Source organism: Syngnathus typhle, linkage group LG2, assembly GCF_033458585.1.
Source record: "Syngnathus typhle isolate RoL2023-S1 ecotype Sweden linkage group LG2, RoL_Styp_1.0, whole genome shotgun sequence".
Classification (NCBI taxonomy): domain Eukaryota; kingdom Metazoa; phylum Chordata; class Actinopteri; order Syngnathiformes; family Syngnathidae; genus Syngnathus; species Syngnathus typhle.
In genome coordinates this window covers 12,041,114-12,059,479 of record NC_083739.1, presented here as the reverse complement: position 1 = coordinate 12,059,479, position 18,366 = coordinate 12,041,114, and the positions used below count along the sequence as shown (strand labels likewise).

Genomic DNA, 18,366 nt, shown 5'->3' with positions numbered 1-18,366 from the left:
GCATTCAAGTGTTTACAGTAAGTCTAATTTTCAAAGGGTTGTTCTTTATTTGCAAAAGGAGACATGCATATGTATACATACAAAAATGCATAGACGCACACTGAACAGATGATTTTCATTTCTGGAATATGCGTCCCTTGACTGAGGAAAAACTCATCATGAAATATACAACAAATACTGAAGTCAGCTTCTCAAGTGGGCCTGCCTCTTTGGGAATCCCTTTGACCGTTTCATTAGTCGGAGTGAATTTTACTGCACAATGGGATAAAATAATACATGTGAGCTGGGGAATACTTTGCCTCTGATGACTTGATCTAAAAGAAGTCACAATTAAGTCTCATTATCACAAGCAGTAGGTAAGCTCACATAATGGGGGACATCAAGTATTTTAAGCATCACTGCAAATCAACATCTTACAAAAACAAATGTTGACTCCACAAAATCGAATGTGCTGTGGGACTTCTCGCTAAGAGCCGACCACATCTGAGAATGGATGCCTGCCAGTCTCACAGATCGATGCCTAATTTGTTTGTGTGCTTCTTAAAATAAGAATGTGTGGAATAACAATGTCACATCTATAGTCTTTCCCTGAGGAAAAGTCGTTGCTTTCACTTACTGCACCAAAAACAGAACCAGGTTAACCTACAGAGTTATTTGGAATGAAATTAATTTCACACCATTTGTCCTGACTCCCAGCTGTCAATCTAGCTCATCCAACCCTTCGTCTTCAGGAATCTCAAGGCGTCATCAAACCCCTCCTGACAAAGGAACTCCATTCTGTTGGTAGGTGGCGGGAACAAAGCCTGGTTCAGTCTTTTGATGTTTTCCATCGAGAACTGTGGAGAACACACCGCAGCCCATTTGAAAACAATGCACCAGCCTTCCGGACAACCTCTATATCTTTTCTGAATCTTGAGTTATGTGACATAGTACTATGTTGATTCCCAAAGGAGCATATTTTTTAATTCCCTTTGACGGCTGTCATTACGGCATGAAAGGCTCTCATCTTCCTCCTCGCTACATTAGTAGGATTTCTTAGCAAGAAGCAGGTTTTTGCATCAGACTGATGACTAGCTCTGCAAACAGCTGCTGTGTAAAAAAAAAAAAGGCAGCTCCAGTGACATTAAACATCTCATTCGAGTTGCAAAATATATAAATAGATACTCGATATACCACGGCCAATCAAACGAGTGAACACCTTTTGTGCACAGCACTACTGGTTAGGAAGTAGGAAGGCTTATGTACAGTAGATACAGTACATGACCATACATACCATTATGTTCATGTTGGCCAGTCTGAGTTGGGACTTGAACGCATGGCCCTTGTGCAATGGACTCACATCCTGCTGTCCAGCGAATGGGGACACTGTGATGGTTTGGCCCACAGGCAGGATTGGTAGGCTGTCAGTGAAGCCTCCATCAATCCATTTCTACTCACAAAGATGAATTGGTTTACAGTCAGGTCTGATGAATATTTAAATAAGAAAAATAGGTGAGAAGGTGAAATACGTACCTCTCCTTGGAACCTGACCGGTTGGAGCCCAGCATAGACTGGCACAAAGCTGCTGGCCAGGAGTGCCTTAGGGGAGCATAGAACGGGTCAAAGACAAATAATCGTTGAATATTTGAACTTCACGGGTTGAAATAGTGCCAGTAATATTGCGTGCGAGATTGAGTTAACTGAGCCATCATGGTTTTGACAACATACAAAATCGACCTAGTTATAATTTGTTTCATTGTATGTGCTTATTTTGGTGTTTTAATTGGATTGAAGGCGGTTGGTTATATTTTGTGGTTATATTTCGGAGTGAAAAGAAGATAATTAGTTATGTAAAGATTCTGATAGCTCAGGCCGTACACTCTGATCCTATTTTTTTTATTATTTTTTTATCAGGATCCCGCTTGAGACCACAGCGAGTTGCAAAACTGATGACCACAGTAGTGCTGGGAGGCAGCTCACAGCGAGCGGTGACAAATGGGTAACAAAAGAAAGCTTTGTCTCTACTCATGTTTTCTACCAGTAAGTTCACACGATGGCGATAGTGTAATCGAGACCCTTCATATTGTAACAAGAGGTTCAAATGTTTAAAAACATGGCTCAAATGTATTGAAATAAAAAAAGCTTCTTGCCATTGATCTATTTTGCACCTGCTGAGTCTTTGAGTACTCAAGATTGATTCGTCATACGGACAGGGCTGGGAAGGGAGAATTGTCAGAAAAATCCTTAATTGTGATGACGCTACCTGAGAGTAGACATTGTGAGTGTAGTCATTAAAATGTGTTCTTTTCGGCGTGTTACTGTTGGCTGCACTTTACATAGAAAAAAACAACAATAACCACCAGTAAATATTTGCACCTGTATGAGGTCTTCTCTGGAATTAAACCGGGACACAATGAGGTTCTTGCCACTTCTGGAATGAGTCAATGAGACATGGAGGCGATCAGATGCCAGAACGTGCGCATTAGCAGGCAGCATCTCCTCAATTCCTTCCCTGCAAAGTGGCAGATACTTGTGTCAGATGTCTAGTTTTTTGATTTTCCCTACTTCAGTTGTTTTTATTCAATATCTGTTGAGTAGTAGTTACCGCAGCTTTGACATGAACTGATATCCAGGTGTGAGTGCTCCAAATCTCTGTTGTCTTACATCCTCAGCAAAATTGTATGTAAATTCTTTGCAGTGCTGAAAGAGAAAGAACAGAGCAGCAATATGCTTATGAAATATTTAATAACAGACCATTTAGTTTTTTCTAGAGGGCTTTTAATTGAACTTATTGTGACAAATAGTAATACTTGACTTCCTGACTTTACTGGACACTGATTCCTCTGCTGACATTGAAATACAGCACAAACTGGGAGGGGGTTAATACCTGCCATTGTGTATGAACGGTTGTATTCTGGAATACGCCATGCCTCAGCTTGAAGCAACCAATACACAACACAACAATAACAGAGTAGGAGGGAAGTGCAGAAAGTATTCGAGCGCGCACATGGAAACCTATAATTTTTTGGAAACAACAGAAATCTCCACCATCTAAAAGCCGCTGCTTCGATGGGTCCAAGTTGTTTTTGTTTTTTTCAAGTTTGGCTAAGGTGTGCAATGAGAACTCAGATGTTTTCTGTGGCTGGAACTATCCTCTGACACAAATTAGGATATAATCTATAGGGGGAGTCAAACTCATTTTATTATGTAGCGGGCCGTATCTGGCCCCCGGGCCTTGAGTTTGACAGGTACCTACCTTGACTTTCTCAGGAGCCGTAAGCATGACGGCAGCAACAAGGGCCCCAGCTGAAGACCCTGCACAGGACTTGAGCGAGACGAGCAGCTTGTCCCCATGGCGAAGAAGAGCTCCCACAGCTCCCAGGTGGTAGATGCCCAAAAAACCACACGCAGCGAAGGACAGATTGAGCACAGTCATTCCTGAAAGAATGCATAATGTCAGAGTTACTATTTCTATTAGTTTCCAAGTGTAATTACGTCTGAGTGCAATTAGAATTCAAACGTAGTGACTGCGAACGTTTGACCACGAAAAGTTAGTCAAAATTAAATAGTATTTATGTTTAGATCATGCATACGTACGACAGACTGTACGTGTTGTTCTGTGCAATAATGCAGCAGGAAACATTTGTAGTTCCGGCTAATATTTTCAAAATAAATGTTTTGACGCCACACGGGGAAAAAAAAGAATACCTCTGTTAAGTGCACTACCAGAAAGTGACACTAGGGTTAATGTGCAAATATGTATTGACTGGTAAGAGTAAAAGTCACTTTGTAGTACTTGAGTAAAATTCTTAAATTAACTGAAATATGAAGTACTTACTGACATCACTTTTAAGGGTGAAGGTATTATTTTTTCTCTTCATGAGCTAAATCAAGACTTGACTGATATGGGGGCTGAGGAAATCATTTATCAATATTTTAGAATATCAAATCAATTCTGGAGTGGTTTAAGTGGGGCAACACAGATTTAGTCCCCCTAGCCCCGGTGCAGCGGCATGTAACCATATAATCAGTTAATTATATACCTAAACGAGCCAATGATAGCGACATTGATGTTCTGACTTCAGCGGGTCAATATGAATTAAATTCAACCTAACCCTTATGTGCTTCTTCGGGTTGGATGGGGAGTATTTAAACGCCGGTACGTATTTTGTCACTTTAAGGTAGGTATCAAAGGCACTTCATTCAATGTATGAAAAGTAATTTTGCCATACTTGCAAAGGACAGATAAGCACATTTTATTTAAATTCTTATTAGGGATTCTTCGGAAGTATTTGACCTTTAGCTTTTGTGACCTTTATCGCATATATTTATATATAGCATATAGTCTTGCTTAGTTAAGCCTTGTAATAACGACACACATGAATCATAAACACATAAATACATAAATCTTTTTTGTAATTAACAATGTTTAAGTGTGAAATGGAAAATCAACCTTAAAGTGAACTTTGTTTTAGCACATATTTCAACTCATTCAAGTTCAACTTCACTCTGATTGTCATGAGTAGCTACTTTGTATCACAAAAAAATATATTTTTGTGAATCGTTGGAAAATGATAAATATAGCATCTGAAGTCATCTGAACAGTTTAACAGAGGTCAAAATGCTGCTGAGGCGCCACACTGTGATTTAATTAGTCCCGAGATAAAGAGAGGAGTGGTTATTCGCTGGAAGAAAAGGGAAAGGAGCAGGGGTGATACTCTCACTGAAGACATCCATGAAATTCATGGATAAAAGAAATGAAGAAGTCCAATTTCAAATATCCGACCAATTATCCGAAGCAGGCTTCTAATTAAGTTTGTCGTGACAAAAAGTAATACAGGGGACATAATTCAACCCACATATGGTAATTAGGATTTCTGCTTGTGTGGAAATATTGCTTCCATTTTTTACTTTGAAAGTTACCACAGGGTCATACAGACTAAAAATACAAAGATTAAAAAATGTGCTTATTGTTGTTGTTTGAGCAGATGCAATTGTATCGACCAGTGTATCGATCCAAGCTGCCTATTTATGCCACGGTCGCACTGATAGGAATCCAAATTAGTATACGCTGACAAGTCCATGTGGCTTTTTCTCTTTACTGCCACGATGCCGATCCAGAAAGTGCCACTTGAGAACGAAAATATGGAATTGAGTCAGATGAACCATGCAGTGTGAATCCAGCCTCGGGGAGCTTCATGCACTGATCACTCATATTGACTTCATGTCAATGTTTCTAATCTTTGAGGGAAGAGCAGAGCTGTGGACACCATGGCAATGGAAATGCAATTATCATTCATTCTCCCTTAAACTATTAAAATGATTTAGAAGGTCACATTTTAATCATCTTATTGTGCATTATTGTTTTAACATTCAAAAAGATCATTCTTGAAACGTTTGAACTTGAAGCTTTGTTTTCAACAAGGATAGATTCCTCTTCGACAATAATAATAAAAAATGGTAGTCAAAAATAATTGCTTGTTGTCTAACATTGGAACTGGTGAACTCACTCTGTAGAGTTTTATGATGATTAAGTATTCATATTTTGTTCTAAAAAATAGTCCCATAATCATTTTTGATAAGACTGCTTGATTTGATTTTGTCCCAGTAGCCCAGTAACATCTCGTTTTGACTTACTATAGTTCTACTAAAGCACACCCAAAAGCCTCTTCCTGCAAACCCAAGAAAATGATGTCAAACCATGAAGCTAAATTAGCAAGTACTGACTCTTGGTAGGTTACTTTAAGATAAGCGATCAAATTAGTCTTGATTTCTCTCATAGGGCTCTATATTCGTAGACGGCATAGCTGCATTCAAGCCTAAAAACGAACATATCTTGATTTTTGTGCTGGTATTTCGTCTATATGGGAATTTGACAGACAGGTCAAGTTGGTATGGCACGCTGTCATACCTCAGCCATTGTTTTGTTTAAACCGGAGGTGCCCCACCATTTTTGACCAAAGCCAAACTCTATTTTGAACATATTTTTGTGTTGGCCGTGTAAGCGCATTCATCTATATGTATGACTTCTGACGTTTTACTCTTGTGCAACTCGGCAATCGAATCTTTACGGTTTCACATTATAGACTGTTGACAATCTGAATTTTTGAGGGTTTTGACATTTTTACATCAAACAAGGCATCCAAACGATTAATCCATCATCAAAAATTATTATCGATTCATATAATAATCGATTAGTTGACGATTGCGATCAACTGGTTGGGCACTCCTGCTTTCAAAACGGGTTCAAAATGAATTACAATTAAGCGACATGGATGTTTTTAGAGGCATCTGCGGTAACCACGTTTCCACTCTGCTGCTTTGTTGTATTAAAATCATTTGAATATTGTTTCATATTGTTGCTAGACCCAAAACGAAAAACAAACACACCAACTACTTTCCTAATGAATACTACAATTCTCCACAACACGGAGGGCAGCTGTTCTGTGTGCTGCACGCAATAGTGTTAAATTGCTACATGCTGTAGGGAAACCCCCAAAGAGACAAACGTCATGTCTTTTACTAATTTACACAATATACGCCGGGGTTATAAACAGACGTCCCTAGGCACTCCCTCTTTTCAATTCTAGTGTTCAGTTTAAGTGTGGTAGCACGGAGCCAGTCCCTGCAGAATGCGGCATGGAAAGAATGATCAATAGCACGAGACACATCCGTGGGCATGTGGACCACTCTGACGTCTTGTTTAGGCCCCTGGTCAGAGTAAGATGTTCTCCCGCTAATTCCATTGATCACAGGCGACCCGGATATGCTGAGCTGGGAGGTTAGGGTTAGGGTTAGGGTTAGGTAGATATGTTGATGCTGGGCAGTGAACGCATCACTTCCCACTGCCACACTGCTTGTTTTCTCAAGTGCCTCTGGGTAATCTGTACATTCAGTTTAAGGTCATTTACTAAAGCATGTCACGTCGATTTCGGTCACTTGATTGAACGCATGATAGATTAGATTGTTTACTATTTTTTTTGAGCAGTTCATATTTCACGGTACACGGCAAAACTCTAACGCAAGCGCTAATTTGTTCTTTTAATGACCTTATTCACAGCCCTCATTTTTATTGTGATACTAAAAAGCAAACAGTTTATCGTCAATAATTGAACAGGAAGACAGTATTCACACTGCACCAAAACAATTAGCACATAATACATGGTGTCCCTGTGTCATTTCAAAAATGAATATCTAAGTAACTACATATCCCAGGCAAGCAATAAAGACCCTGTAAAGTGATTTAAGAGATTTGTACTGTAGATGATTACCGAAACTATATGTAAAGGACTAAGCATTATGTAAGACTCAAGAGTGGAGCTGGGGCATTGAATCTTTTTCACCATTTTAGTCTTCCTAAAGTTTGGGAAACTAAAACTAACATGTTTAGCATCTTTGTTCTCTTGCGGTTCATAGTCAGCGAGCATACCCACATCCCGAAAAAGACATCTTCCCTTTTGATTGTCTTCTTCCTGAGAGTGAAGAGCAAAGAGGGGAGGAAAAGATGTCTGACATGAGAGGCAGCATGTCGACCGACGTTAGCTTTGTAATGTCATTGCCGTCATCCAATTGAAAATGTGGCTATTTACACTTTTGTAATTAGTTTATCGAGTTCTGTAATTCTGTAGCCTTTGTAAATGAGCATTGTCTGTCTGAAGAAAGACAGGACGCATTCACTCTCGATGAGCCCTTTCACGTGTGAGGACAAATGGCATGAACCTTAAATTGTTTGAAAGAAATCTTGAAGAAATGCTCAAAAGGCTTTCCAAATGGAGGTGAGAAAAATGCAGTACCCTCAGCTGTCGTACAGAGTCGCAGCTGGTCCACCCTCCTGCCCCTGCCGCCGCCGCCGTGGAGCCACCTGCTTGATATTCAGCAGCACTCCGACACAATCCTGCTCTATAATAGATGTGCTTTATACCCATCAACCGGTGTAATACAATCACTTACCTGAAGAGATGTTACTGATATCCATCTACAGTATGTGCCACATTCTGTTCTTTTCACATGAATGGACCACTGTTTGTTTAATAATGTCCCCAACTTGTAGCCAAACATGCTTAAGCTGTCATATTATGAGTCAGGATGGATGATGGTGCATGAGCAGTTAGCTGTCTGGTCTACTGGGGTGGGGCGGGCAGGGGGTGGCGATGATTTGGTAAGGCACTCGCTCAATAAAACTATTGCTACATATATCTAAGCCACTAAAAGAAAAATAACAGCTTCCCTTGAAACGACAGCATCATACTAAGATGCCGAATGGATGCTCTTCTCAGAGGATAAAAGCAATTCTGGGCGACCTCTAGTTCACCTACCTTATTGGCTTACAGCACTGGTGGACCAACATGGACCGCTTTGCCTCTTGAGTCAGCATGAATGCTGGAACGAAAGCATCAATATGTATAATTGCCTTTCAGCCATTGTTACAGTGATCCCGATCACCCTCTTTAGTGGTTCACGATACTGTGAAACTTGCAAGGTCAAACACTGAGATGCATATTGGCCTCTGATTTGTTTGGATTTAAGAGAATCACTTGGAAAAAAAATCTTGTTGTTTGTTGTTACTATTGTGAAAATATTAGCTGTGCTGTGCTGAGCTGTGCTGGAGACCATTGCTTGTGTTCCCAGGTGACTTCCAATGTTTCTGCCCACATTAATACTAGCTTGTGCTGGATATAAACCACAAATTACAATTTTAAATCACAAAACTCTGTCTCTTAGCTCAATTTGATGCCAATTATTATCTTTAATTGAATCAGTGCGGCATTACTAAAGAATCCCTAAAGTGAAATGAGAAAAACAAAAATGATCCTTCTCATTAGGACGAGAAAATAATGAGAAAACGTACTTCCTCTAATCAGAAAGTTTCTCGTAGTATACGCCCCTGGAGACCCGATAGCTACATTTAGGTTAGTGTTGTTGCGTCTTTGTTTTGAGGATTTTCTTTCCCTCTTCTGCTGCCATTGTCCATTGGGAGAAGTTTGTCACAAAATCATTTACACAAATATGTTGTGAGTGCTTTTTTTTTTTTTTTACCAAGACGTGAATTATCGAATGTTCACTTCAGACAGGCTTTCATTTTGGACACAAATGACATCACAACTCAACACATGTTCTTTTTTTTTTATTAAAAAATGGGGCATTGAAGAGAGGAAGACAAGCCATCATTTGGTATTTTATTGTATAATTATTTGACAACAGTCAGGAAACAAAATACAACTGAAATTTGTTTCCCCTCGAGCTTGTTTGGCTTTTTTTTCCCCTCTATGTCTGCTGCCACAGCAGCATAGCAAAAGAAGAGGGAACAGCAGAAGAAGGTCTTCCATGTGAAACAAAGTTTCTTGTCCTAATGAGGAACATATTTCTTTTTTCCCCTCATGTCACTTTAGGGGCTTATCTCAGGGCGCTTCTGAAAAAACAACAACACACAAAAAGATGCCATAAATTACTATTCCATGAATAGCTGAGAGGCTGATATAGGAGCTGAATAGCTGATATTCCACAGGAAAAGAAATGACATTAAAAAGATGAATGTATAATAATAATTGATCACAATTGCATCAGCTTGTTGTCACGTTTGCCTTGTCCTGTCAGGGATAGCTAGGGCAAATCACTTGCATGAGTTTAAACATCAGATGTCCTACCTGACACAAATCACCCATTTTGTCAGTCATGCATCACTAAGGTAAAAGGCTAATGTTACTTTTCATACTTCAGCAGTGCTTAAACATACTTTTGTTACAACCATTTGACAATGTCTATTTGTAGACACCAAGTTAAAACCCAGATGAGTTGTGTTTACATCCTTCGCTTTCAAACTGATGGAGCTACTCATTGCATGGGGATTATGAAGCAACCTGCTCCATTATTCATGACTCAGCAAGTAATAAGACTGCCTTCAAGGCCAAACCTTTTTGAGGGGTTTCTACTCTCAGAGGTCTCCATTAGCTGACAGAAGCTGTCATGTAGTGTAAAGTGTAAAGGTAAAACTGGGGTTTGGGGCAAAGTGCTGCGATAAAGTGTGAATCCTCGTCATTTGTGCTGCTCGCACACACTCTGGCGTGCCATCAATTCAGGTGCACAAATCAACACTGCCCAGAGTGCCTATTTGTTGTCCACTGAAGCTTTTAAAATGTTGGCAGTGAGGCAAGACCCCGTTTTAAATGTTTGCCCCCTCTTGCACAATTATTACTGAAAGCTTCTCAATGAAAATGTTCAGATTTTTATTTGCAAGCCTCTTAGAAGCTGGTTCAGGATTGTATCCGTTTTGATCGGAAAAAAGTCAGCTCACGAAATGTTCATTGACACTTGTTCAGCAGCCACTTTTCTTCATCGGCTGTTATTACATTTTTACAATAGCACTTGATTTAGTAGCGAATTGGTATTTAGATTTTTGTATTAATTATTAATTGAGGCATCATAAATTGTTTTGTAATTATTATTTTCTTAACATGCTGTAATGATGAACAACAACAACGACAACAAAACAACATTTAAGGATTACAATTCTATAGACATTTGTGACAGATTCTGAAAAACTCTTTGTTTTAAAACGATCAAGAAAAGTTAAAATCATAGAGAATTATAAAGATGTTTTGTTGGGTTGGAAAATGAACTGAAAAGCAATTACCTTCCCTTTTAGAGAGTGATTTAAGAACATAAGGATATGAAAATATTATGTAACACGTCCAAAACAAATTTACAGGTGTTCCTTGAGATGTGAGTGACTCAACATAGACGAGTACAACAGTCATTATTTTTGCTTGTTTGTTTAGTTTTTTACTCAAGGGCACTGTCTCAACTCACTTCCCAAGTAGCAGTTTGGCAGATTGTGAACAATTCTTCCAGGAAGCTCCAAGCTGTTTAATGTCACTTCCAGTCATTGTTCTTTAAGTCAGCTAGCGTAATGACAAACAGCATATACTTGCCAAATTTTCCGATTCAGGCAAGAGACTCCTGATTTTCAAAACCATCATTGCCAATCTCCCGATAAGTCATTCCTCCTTCAAATCCTCAGATTTTACAGTGAAGCAAACATCTTACATTGTGGGGGATGTGACGCGACAAGGCTCTTCTTTGCCAAGGAGACTGCTCACTCTGACTCACTCTCAGAAAAACCGCCCGATGGGAGCGTCCAATGTTGGGATTTTTCTTGTTCATGGCTTTGGTTCCCAGCTCAAACTGTCATTATTCATCCAGTGGTTGCATTGTTCGCTATCCACAATCCACTTCTCCTAGTTGTGATGGGTCATGTCAACCCAAGTTTGTTATAGATGCATCTTAAGTGCATGCCACACAAAAACCTTGCGATGTCCCTTAAATTATTCCTGCTGGGGTAAGTGCTGTAATCACAGTGCTTTCAGCACTCGCTCTAGTGGCCATCCCTCTGAGCTCTTTATGCGTTCCAATTTCTCCACATTGCATTGATATTGTCCTCCTCCCATGACGACAGTAAGAAATGATGCAGTTTTACGACAGAATCAGAGTCAAGCCACGGAAAATGCAGCATTGAATGAATGTTCACTTCCAGCCTGATTAAAAGTTAATACCCTGAAAAAAGAAAGTCCTTTTAATTCACTTACCGCTAATTTAAACATGTACATCGATTTCACATGAATAAAATGGGAATGTTGTTGTTAAACTGATGCAATGGAAAAAATACATCAGTTTACCACGTTTGAGTCTTGTGCATGAATGTAGTGAATTCAAAGGACTGTGCTTTCAGTGGAGGGAGGCATGATGACGGGTTTTGCGTCTACTTTACCAGTCAAATCTTTGATTCACAAATTATAACATCCCTTTCGGAGTCTCTTTATTGAGCTGGCACCAGAATCAAACTGATATTTTTCCGCCACAGACTGCATTTGACTACACCACATGAATTGCTGTTCAAGCGTCACATTAAGGACACGTTCTGAAAGCATCTTTAAGTACGTAGTGTGAGGGTTTCAAGGTAAAGCGACAGCTACAATATGATGTTGATGCTCAGCAGACTTGTAATATGGAAATAAAGTGGACCTTACACTGAGTGTTTGAGAACCTGCAGATTCACATAGTTCTAACTTTTGACTGACAGTATGATTAGATTTATACGAACCGTATTTTCTGCACTATAAGGCGCACCTTCAATGAATGGCCCATTTCAAAACTTTGTTCATATATAAAGCGCAGCGGATTATAAAGCGCATAGAATAAATAACTCAACGTTGCTCAAACGTTAATGCAATCACAATATAGTAACACTCGAAATAGTGTAAACAATAACAATATATCAATAACTCAACATTGCTCAAACGTTAATATCCTACAACATACAAAATAAACACGTAAAGCTTACTTTAATAAGTTTAGGTGCGCCTTATAGTGCGGAAAATACGGTACTTGTGTCTTCTGATTAGCCTAAATGATTATGATTATTATAATAAAGGCAACCCGCTTGTTCATTAAGTGGACGCCGGTGGTGGAGGAAGCTGTGAGATTCTGCTTCAACTTCACAGACTGTGTTGTACTGATTAAGACGGAGCACATGGAAAAGCATTGTACCCCCCTGCGACAATTTTAACTTCTTCAAGAGCAATGTTCTCCGCTCCCCGAATAACAAGCCTTGGATTACTAACGACATCAATGATGCCTTTAATCGGAAAAAAAACAGAGAAAGGGTATCAGTATTGATTTTGTTCAAGGACATCACAGCCCTGGGACTGAGGAAATTGTTGGGGAGGTGGTCCATCACTACCTCATCTCCTCCTCTGTCTTTCCATACCTGAAAAAGTGGACATTTTTCTGCCCGTTTTTTTTGACAGCGTGGCAACGGGCAATCTTAACTATTTTCCTTCAGCTGGTGCTACCTACCTAGCTAGATCTTCCTACCTGCACAGTCATCTGGGATAAAATTCCCAAGTGACCCTGAGCAGGATAAGTATTGAAAATGAATATTTTTAACTTCTAGAGCACTTTGAAAAGCAAAGTGCTGTAGCTTATTTAAAACAGTCAATATTACCATGACATTTTCTGCTCATTATTGATTATTTGAAGTTTCTTTCCAATAGGAAACTATTCAGTGGACCCATAAGGCAGGAGCTAGATAGACAAACTTACCCTTAAAAAATGCTGCCGCAGTGTAGGGTTCATTTTCAACAAACGTTGGAATTCATTGAGGAGCTTAAGCTGTTGTCATTTCTGACCATACCGCTGACAAAACCTTTTCACACAAAAATAAAGAAAAAAGAAATAAATAAAATAAAAATGCATGATTCATTTCAAAGCTACAGAGAAGGATGAGGGTTTTTAGGACTTTGCCCACGCATATTAATATTTGAATAGATTAAGCGGGGGTCATTGCACATTGCGCCGGTGACAGCCACATAAATCAAGTACCATATCAAGCAAGAAGACGCTCCTGAGGTGCTCCAGACTGTTAATGAGAGAGAAAACGTGTCCCTTTGTGCTGGCAGCAAAACAATTCACAGAAACTGAAGTGGCGTGCCCTTATTTTTTGCAACAAATATACATGTATTTTTTTTTCTTTTTCTTAGAGAAATACCCCAAAATCTAGAATCTTTCATGCATTTTGCTTCTGGTTCAAAGATACATTCAGTCGTTTCAAAAAGCAGCGTTCTTGACGAGAACTAACCCGAGCTCTGATATGAATGTTTTGTTAGATACACACTTTGATCCTTCCAATTTTGCTGAGTGAATGAAAATGCCATGTCCATTTGCGCTCCAGTACTCTGAAATGCTCTTTAAACAGAAATTAGAGCAGATACTGTAGAAATGTTTGAATTTCGACTTAAGACTTTTTTTTTTAATCATACCAAGTATGGCAACTAATTGCTGGCCATGCCCCCTTGACATCTAGGCCTGTTTTACTGCCACTTCTCCTCTCATCCACCTTCCATCTTGTTTGGAGGTGGCTATGATCGAAGTGACGTTATTCCTGTAAGGGTTCTTCATTGACCTTCCAGGAGAGGAGCTGAGTAGGACTACTTCACGTCAATGTGGAGGGTTCTGTATCGACTGACCAGGTTAGGTGCTAAGGATGACCACTTATATATCAATATGCAGTGACACCATTGCCCTTTTGACAAGATCAAGGAGAAGGACTTATTTTCAAATGGTATAAGGCATGTTTCATATTTACCATCACCACTATACATCATTTTTATATTGGTGAATGTCAACCTTTTTAATTCTATAAAACATAAATACTCTTTCCCGCTAATCAACCTTGTAATTGAAAATGGAGATGTTACTGAATAAGAGCCATAATTACCACAGCAATCAGTGAGGGTGAGACTTTATAAAGCACTTGAGCGTCAAGTGCTCACAGCCTCCCTCCGAGTAACAGGGCCCAACCCATGAACTGGAAAGAGGATGTTCTTAATCAGAATATGGGTACATTACAAAATAAAGTGATCACCATTATTTTCAGCGCCAACTCCTTTGTGCTGCTTACCAATTTGCTCTGGTTTATTAAGATGTAATCCTACGCACTCCAATATAACAAATTCATGATTACAGTCTAATTAGTATCAAATCATGGGCTCAATTATCTTGAGCATCATTTTCTGTATCAGTCTGAAATAAGCTTGTGATTAGTTGCTGTGTCTGTCAGTAACGCAGAACCCTTTGGGGAAAGCAGGAAGGGGTGGAGGTAGAAAATGTGTGCAGAATACAGATCATGATGCGGCAGCCTGCTTCCACCAGATGGAAAAAGCACAGGAAAACCAAAGTTGTGGTTGCTACGATCCTCCGTTTTGGGACTAAGTTATAAACAGTTTTGCATTCAAGTTGGCAAACCTTTCTGACCATAGGTCCAGTCCTACTTTGCGAATTACTATTCTGAACAACCCTCCTGTATTATCAATCGGTATAAATCTCATTCGGAATAAAATGTTGTTCGGAATGGGCTTGAGACCGACTGGAGTATCCTGAATGCATTTTTATTTCAATCCGTCCTTCTATCTGAATATGTGTCCATGTAAACATTGACATTGTGTCAATGACAAACATACATTTCAAAAAAGGCGTGTCTCAAATCTAACGGTATCATTTCCACGAGGAGCTCCATTTTCAAAAGACCGATCTTAAACAATATTGTTTATTCAAACCACAATGTGAGTGTGGCACAACGTCTGGCGCATGGAATTCCACGACCGAAGCATCTTTAGTTTCAGAGTTTTTACTCGTGTCATCGGCTCAAGGACAGCACCAACACCATCTTTACTTGATTCCTATAGGGGAACAGTATTGATCTAAATTGCTGAATTAGCATTTCATATCCGCGTTCCTCATTTAAAATGGTGATTGCTGATTTCTCACCCAGGACAAATGGTCGACTGGGGAATTGAAGCTGAGGGCGATACCAATCAGCAGCGGAGGCTTAACGAGCTTATCATCACAATGTAAACAGCAGCCGGTGTGTGTGTTTTTTTTGCGTGTGTGACTTTAGGGCCTAGCTTTCCCATGGAAGTGTCACAGTTGTTTATCAAAGAATCATCTGGAGGAGAATTACAAATGGCTGTAACGTCTCTTGATGTCAGAGCTAGTGACTGCATCAAAGCATTATCATCTGTCATACTAAAAAAAAAAACATGGAATTTGTCCTCAGGGCTCAGTGATCACCACAAGGAAAGTACGTATTGATTGACAGAAAAGCAAGATCAAATCATTTCAAATTTCTGCTGTTCATTTGGTTTAACTGAGAGGAACGAAATACACGGCTTTAACAAGTAAAGCTCTTGTAATAGATGCTTTTAAATGTTGACACTAGAATTGGAACAAATTGAATTACGTTCTGTTGCATGTTAATACATTATTGAAATAATTTATCAACATTTTCTTATAGTGGTTCTATTAATTGTAAATGCTTTTTCATTTTGCAACGATGGTGTTCCTTGTCAAAGACGGGTAATGTTCTTCTACAATGCTACACAATGGCTTCTTTTGTATGTGGATATACTTATCAGCAAATGACGTACTAGTGTTATTAGAGGTGGGTTAAGTCACTAAAAAGCCACCTAAAGCCTAGGCCCAAAAGTCACCACACATATCATGAGAGGCCCTTGAAGCCTTCTTCAGTGAAAGAGTAATTGTTACTCCCTCCTACATCTCCATCACATCATGACTGTGATATGAAGATGAATTGAATAACATCATGTTAAATAAATATGCTCTAACCACGGGAGATTACAACAAGCAGGTGGTGTAATGAAGGGATAAACTGAGAAACGAGAGGTTAGATGGAGTGTGCGGGTAAATAAATGCTTGGAATTATAGCCGGGCATCCGTGCATGAAAATACTCGATTTGTGCGTTGCAACTTTGCAAAAGGTGCTTATCTTCAATGTATTAGTTCCCGCTGGAATGTAATTTTAATCCTAAAAATTCAATGAAAATAGTTCTTTGCAAACTGAAACTGAAAGCGTGCTGCAGAAAGTGGACAGGGAATGCTTACTATGTGCATCGGATCTGATTTACAGACAGATAGATAGACACAGCTGTTCTATAATCGAAAATTTAGACCCGGTCGGATGGAAGGAGCCAACTGGACTTGTGACAACGGATTCCGCAGTCAGTTACTTTTAGCAGCTGAAGAACATATCCAGGGCGATGGGTTGCATTCTCCAAGCAGACCAAGAAAAGCATATCTGCCTTGCCTTTCGACAGAAATTCACTGGCATTCCATTCATTTCTGCATATTTTATAGACGGCGGTGGATCGTTATTTTCGCATTGCATCACTCTGACATTTCTATTTGCATGCATGTGCGTGTTGTCTCGTTCTTGTGTGGTGCACTCGTGCAAAGGAAATATGAATGAAATACACTGATGAATTAATGAAAATAAAATCTAGATTTGATGAAAGCAACAGAGAGCTCATTGGCATTTGTTTATTAGGATTATGCAAATATTTAATTTGTGCTTTTAGGTCACTTACACAACCAAAAGTCCAAAATGGCCCAAGTCGGACGAAAAATATGAACTGTGTTGAACTACAGTGGAATAATAAAAATAATCTCGGAAGTCATTAAAGATACTGTAAAGCTTTTGTGGCGTGTTACTATACATAAGAGGATTATGCCACATGAATTTGCTTATGGAGCAGTTTGAGCCCAGCCCATCATGTTCAAATGGCCTAGAGTTAGAACGCCCTTTCTCTGACTTTAGAAGAATTTCATTCCAGACAGAGATATGAAAACTAACAGTGTCTGAGTCGATGATATCACCACATCACTATTTATATGTTCAGACTCTCAGAAATTGTGAATGTTGATATCTGTTGCTATCACTTCACTAACAGACAGCTTTGTGTTATTTTGTATCATATTATCTTTGCACTGTTATTTTTTTGGTACCTACTTAGTATACTCACGATCAATCCAAGTACCGTAATTCCCTGCTTGCTTGGGCTTGAAGTACCCTTGCCATTTCTCCTTCAGTGTATTTTAATTAGACCGGGAATCCTTCACTTTTGGGACGTGAGAGGATTTATAATTCTAAGTGAAAGAGAATGCCGTAGGTATTGGCATACAGTGGCTTAAGCCAGTTCCCCGAGCACCTATGTAATTCTCTCAGGCAGATGTTTGAGTTGTGTCCATACAGTATTACCAACAAACAGATGAGCCATACGCTAAACAAATGTGACGGGGTGGTAACCGATTGTGACGGGACAGTTGCATAATTAAACTGCACACTAAAATAACCAGAGTTGCCCGCAGTCAAGTTGGAGGTGGTGAGACTGCCTTTCATGGAAAAGTAGACTGGGAGTAGATGATTGTCAGGGGAAGTCAGGGGACCAAACAAGGACACGCTTGAGTCTTTCAGCGGTCGGCTTGAGTGAGCTGACGTTTGGAAACCTGGCCCCCGGAGACCACAGGCAGATGCGCAAAAAGATAAAGGCCCTCTGGCAAATGGTCCAGGGAAAATGATGAGGCCCACTCCAGTGGCTGAGGCGAGTGTTGCGACAGTGCCAGACGAATCCCCGTTCGAGCCGCTTTCATCCTCAGAATCATCAGGGACAGTTAGCACCTTTGTTTACTCAGTTGCGTTCCACTTTTTGTTGAATTTATTGCTGTCTCGCAGTGTCATGCGAGACCGGATAGCTATTTTTATAACTGATAACTGAACTACTGTATCTCCATCCTGCCCACACACAGTGGAAATGCTATCCTGATAAATGAAGGTGTATTGCTCTTAAATGCAACGGTGTTTTTGTGTGGAAAAATGGTGGGCACTAGGAAAACAGTGGTCAGTTATTCTCTGGTGTGATTTTTTTTTTCATTTCCACACTCCAATCATAATTTTATAAATGGCACAGAGACCAAAGGTAGTTTGTGAAATCGTTATTTCAGGCACCAGGCAGGTGCAGCAATAAAGAAGAAATTGTT

General features: G+C 39.6%; 1 protein-coding gene and 1 long non-coding RNA gene across 3 annotated transcripts; both read right to left on the bottom strand.

The window, feature by feature from the left end:
* Positions 1-24: 24 nt before the first annotated feature.
* Positions 25-3,621, bottom strand: pnpla4 (patatin-like phospholipase domain containing 4). Of its 2 annotated transcripts, XM_061272693.1 has the most exons (7): positions 3,577-3,621; positions 3,236-3,417; positions 2,585-2,679; positions 2,356-2,491; positions 1,513-1,578; positions 1,274-1,429; positions 25-836 (listed from the first exon to the last, which is right to left on the bottom strand). In XM_061272693.1, the coding sequence occupies exons 2-7, from the start codon at positions 3,413-3,415 to the stop codon at positions 705-707; spliced, it is 765 nt and encodes a 254-aa protein (XP_061128677.1). In that variant the 5' UTR covers positions 3,416-3,417; positions 3,577-3,621; the 3' UTR covers positions 25-704. The 2 variants fall into 2 exon arrangements, with proteins under 2 accessions (XP_061128677.1, XP_061128675.1); XM_061272691.1 differs by lacking the exon at positions 3,577-3,621 and having other exon boundaries at positions 3,236-3,566.
* Positions 3,622-9,141: 5,520 nt separating this feature from the next.
* LOC133149970 (uncharacterized) lies at positions 9,142-11,016 on the bottom strand. The gene is made up of 2 exons (XR_009713709.1): positions 10,786-11,016; positions 9,142-9,388 (listed from the first exon to the last, which is right to left on the bottom strand). It is a non-coding gene; the product is annotated as an uncharacterized LOC133149970 (long non-coding RNA).
* Positions 11,017-18,366: the final 7,350 nt, after the last annotated feature.

What these genes read in the sequence shown, in the direction of transcription:
- pnpla4 (XM_061272693.1), bottom strand. Translation starts at nt 3,415, where the DNA reads ATGACTGTGCTCAATCTGTCCTTCGCTGCGTGTGGTTTTTTGGGCATC. An exon ending in CGGCTCCTGAGAAAGTCAAG is followed by an intron (nt 2,680 to 3,235) that starts GTAGGTACCTGT and finishes TTTCTCTTTCAG; the next exon opens with CACTGCAAAGAATTTACATA. An exon ending in CGGTCAGGTTCCAAGGAGAG is followed by an intron (nt 1,430 to 1,512) that starts GTACGTATTTCA and finishes CTTTGTGAGTAG; the next exon opens with AAATGGATTGATGGAGGCTT.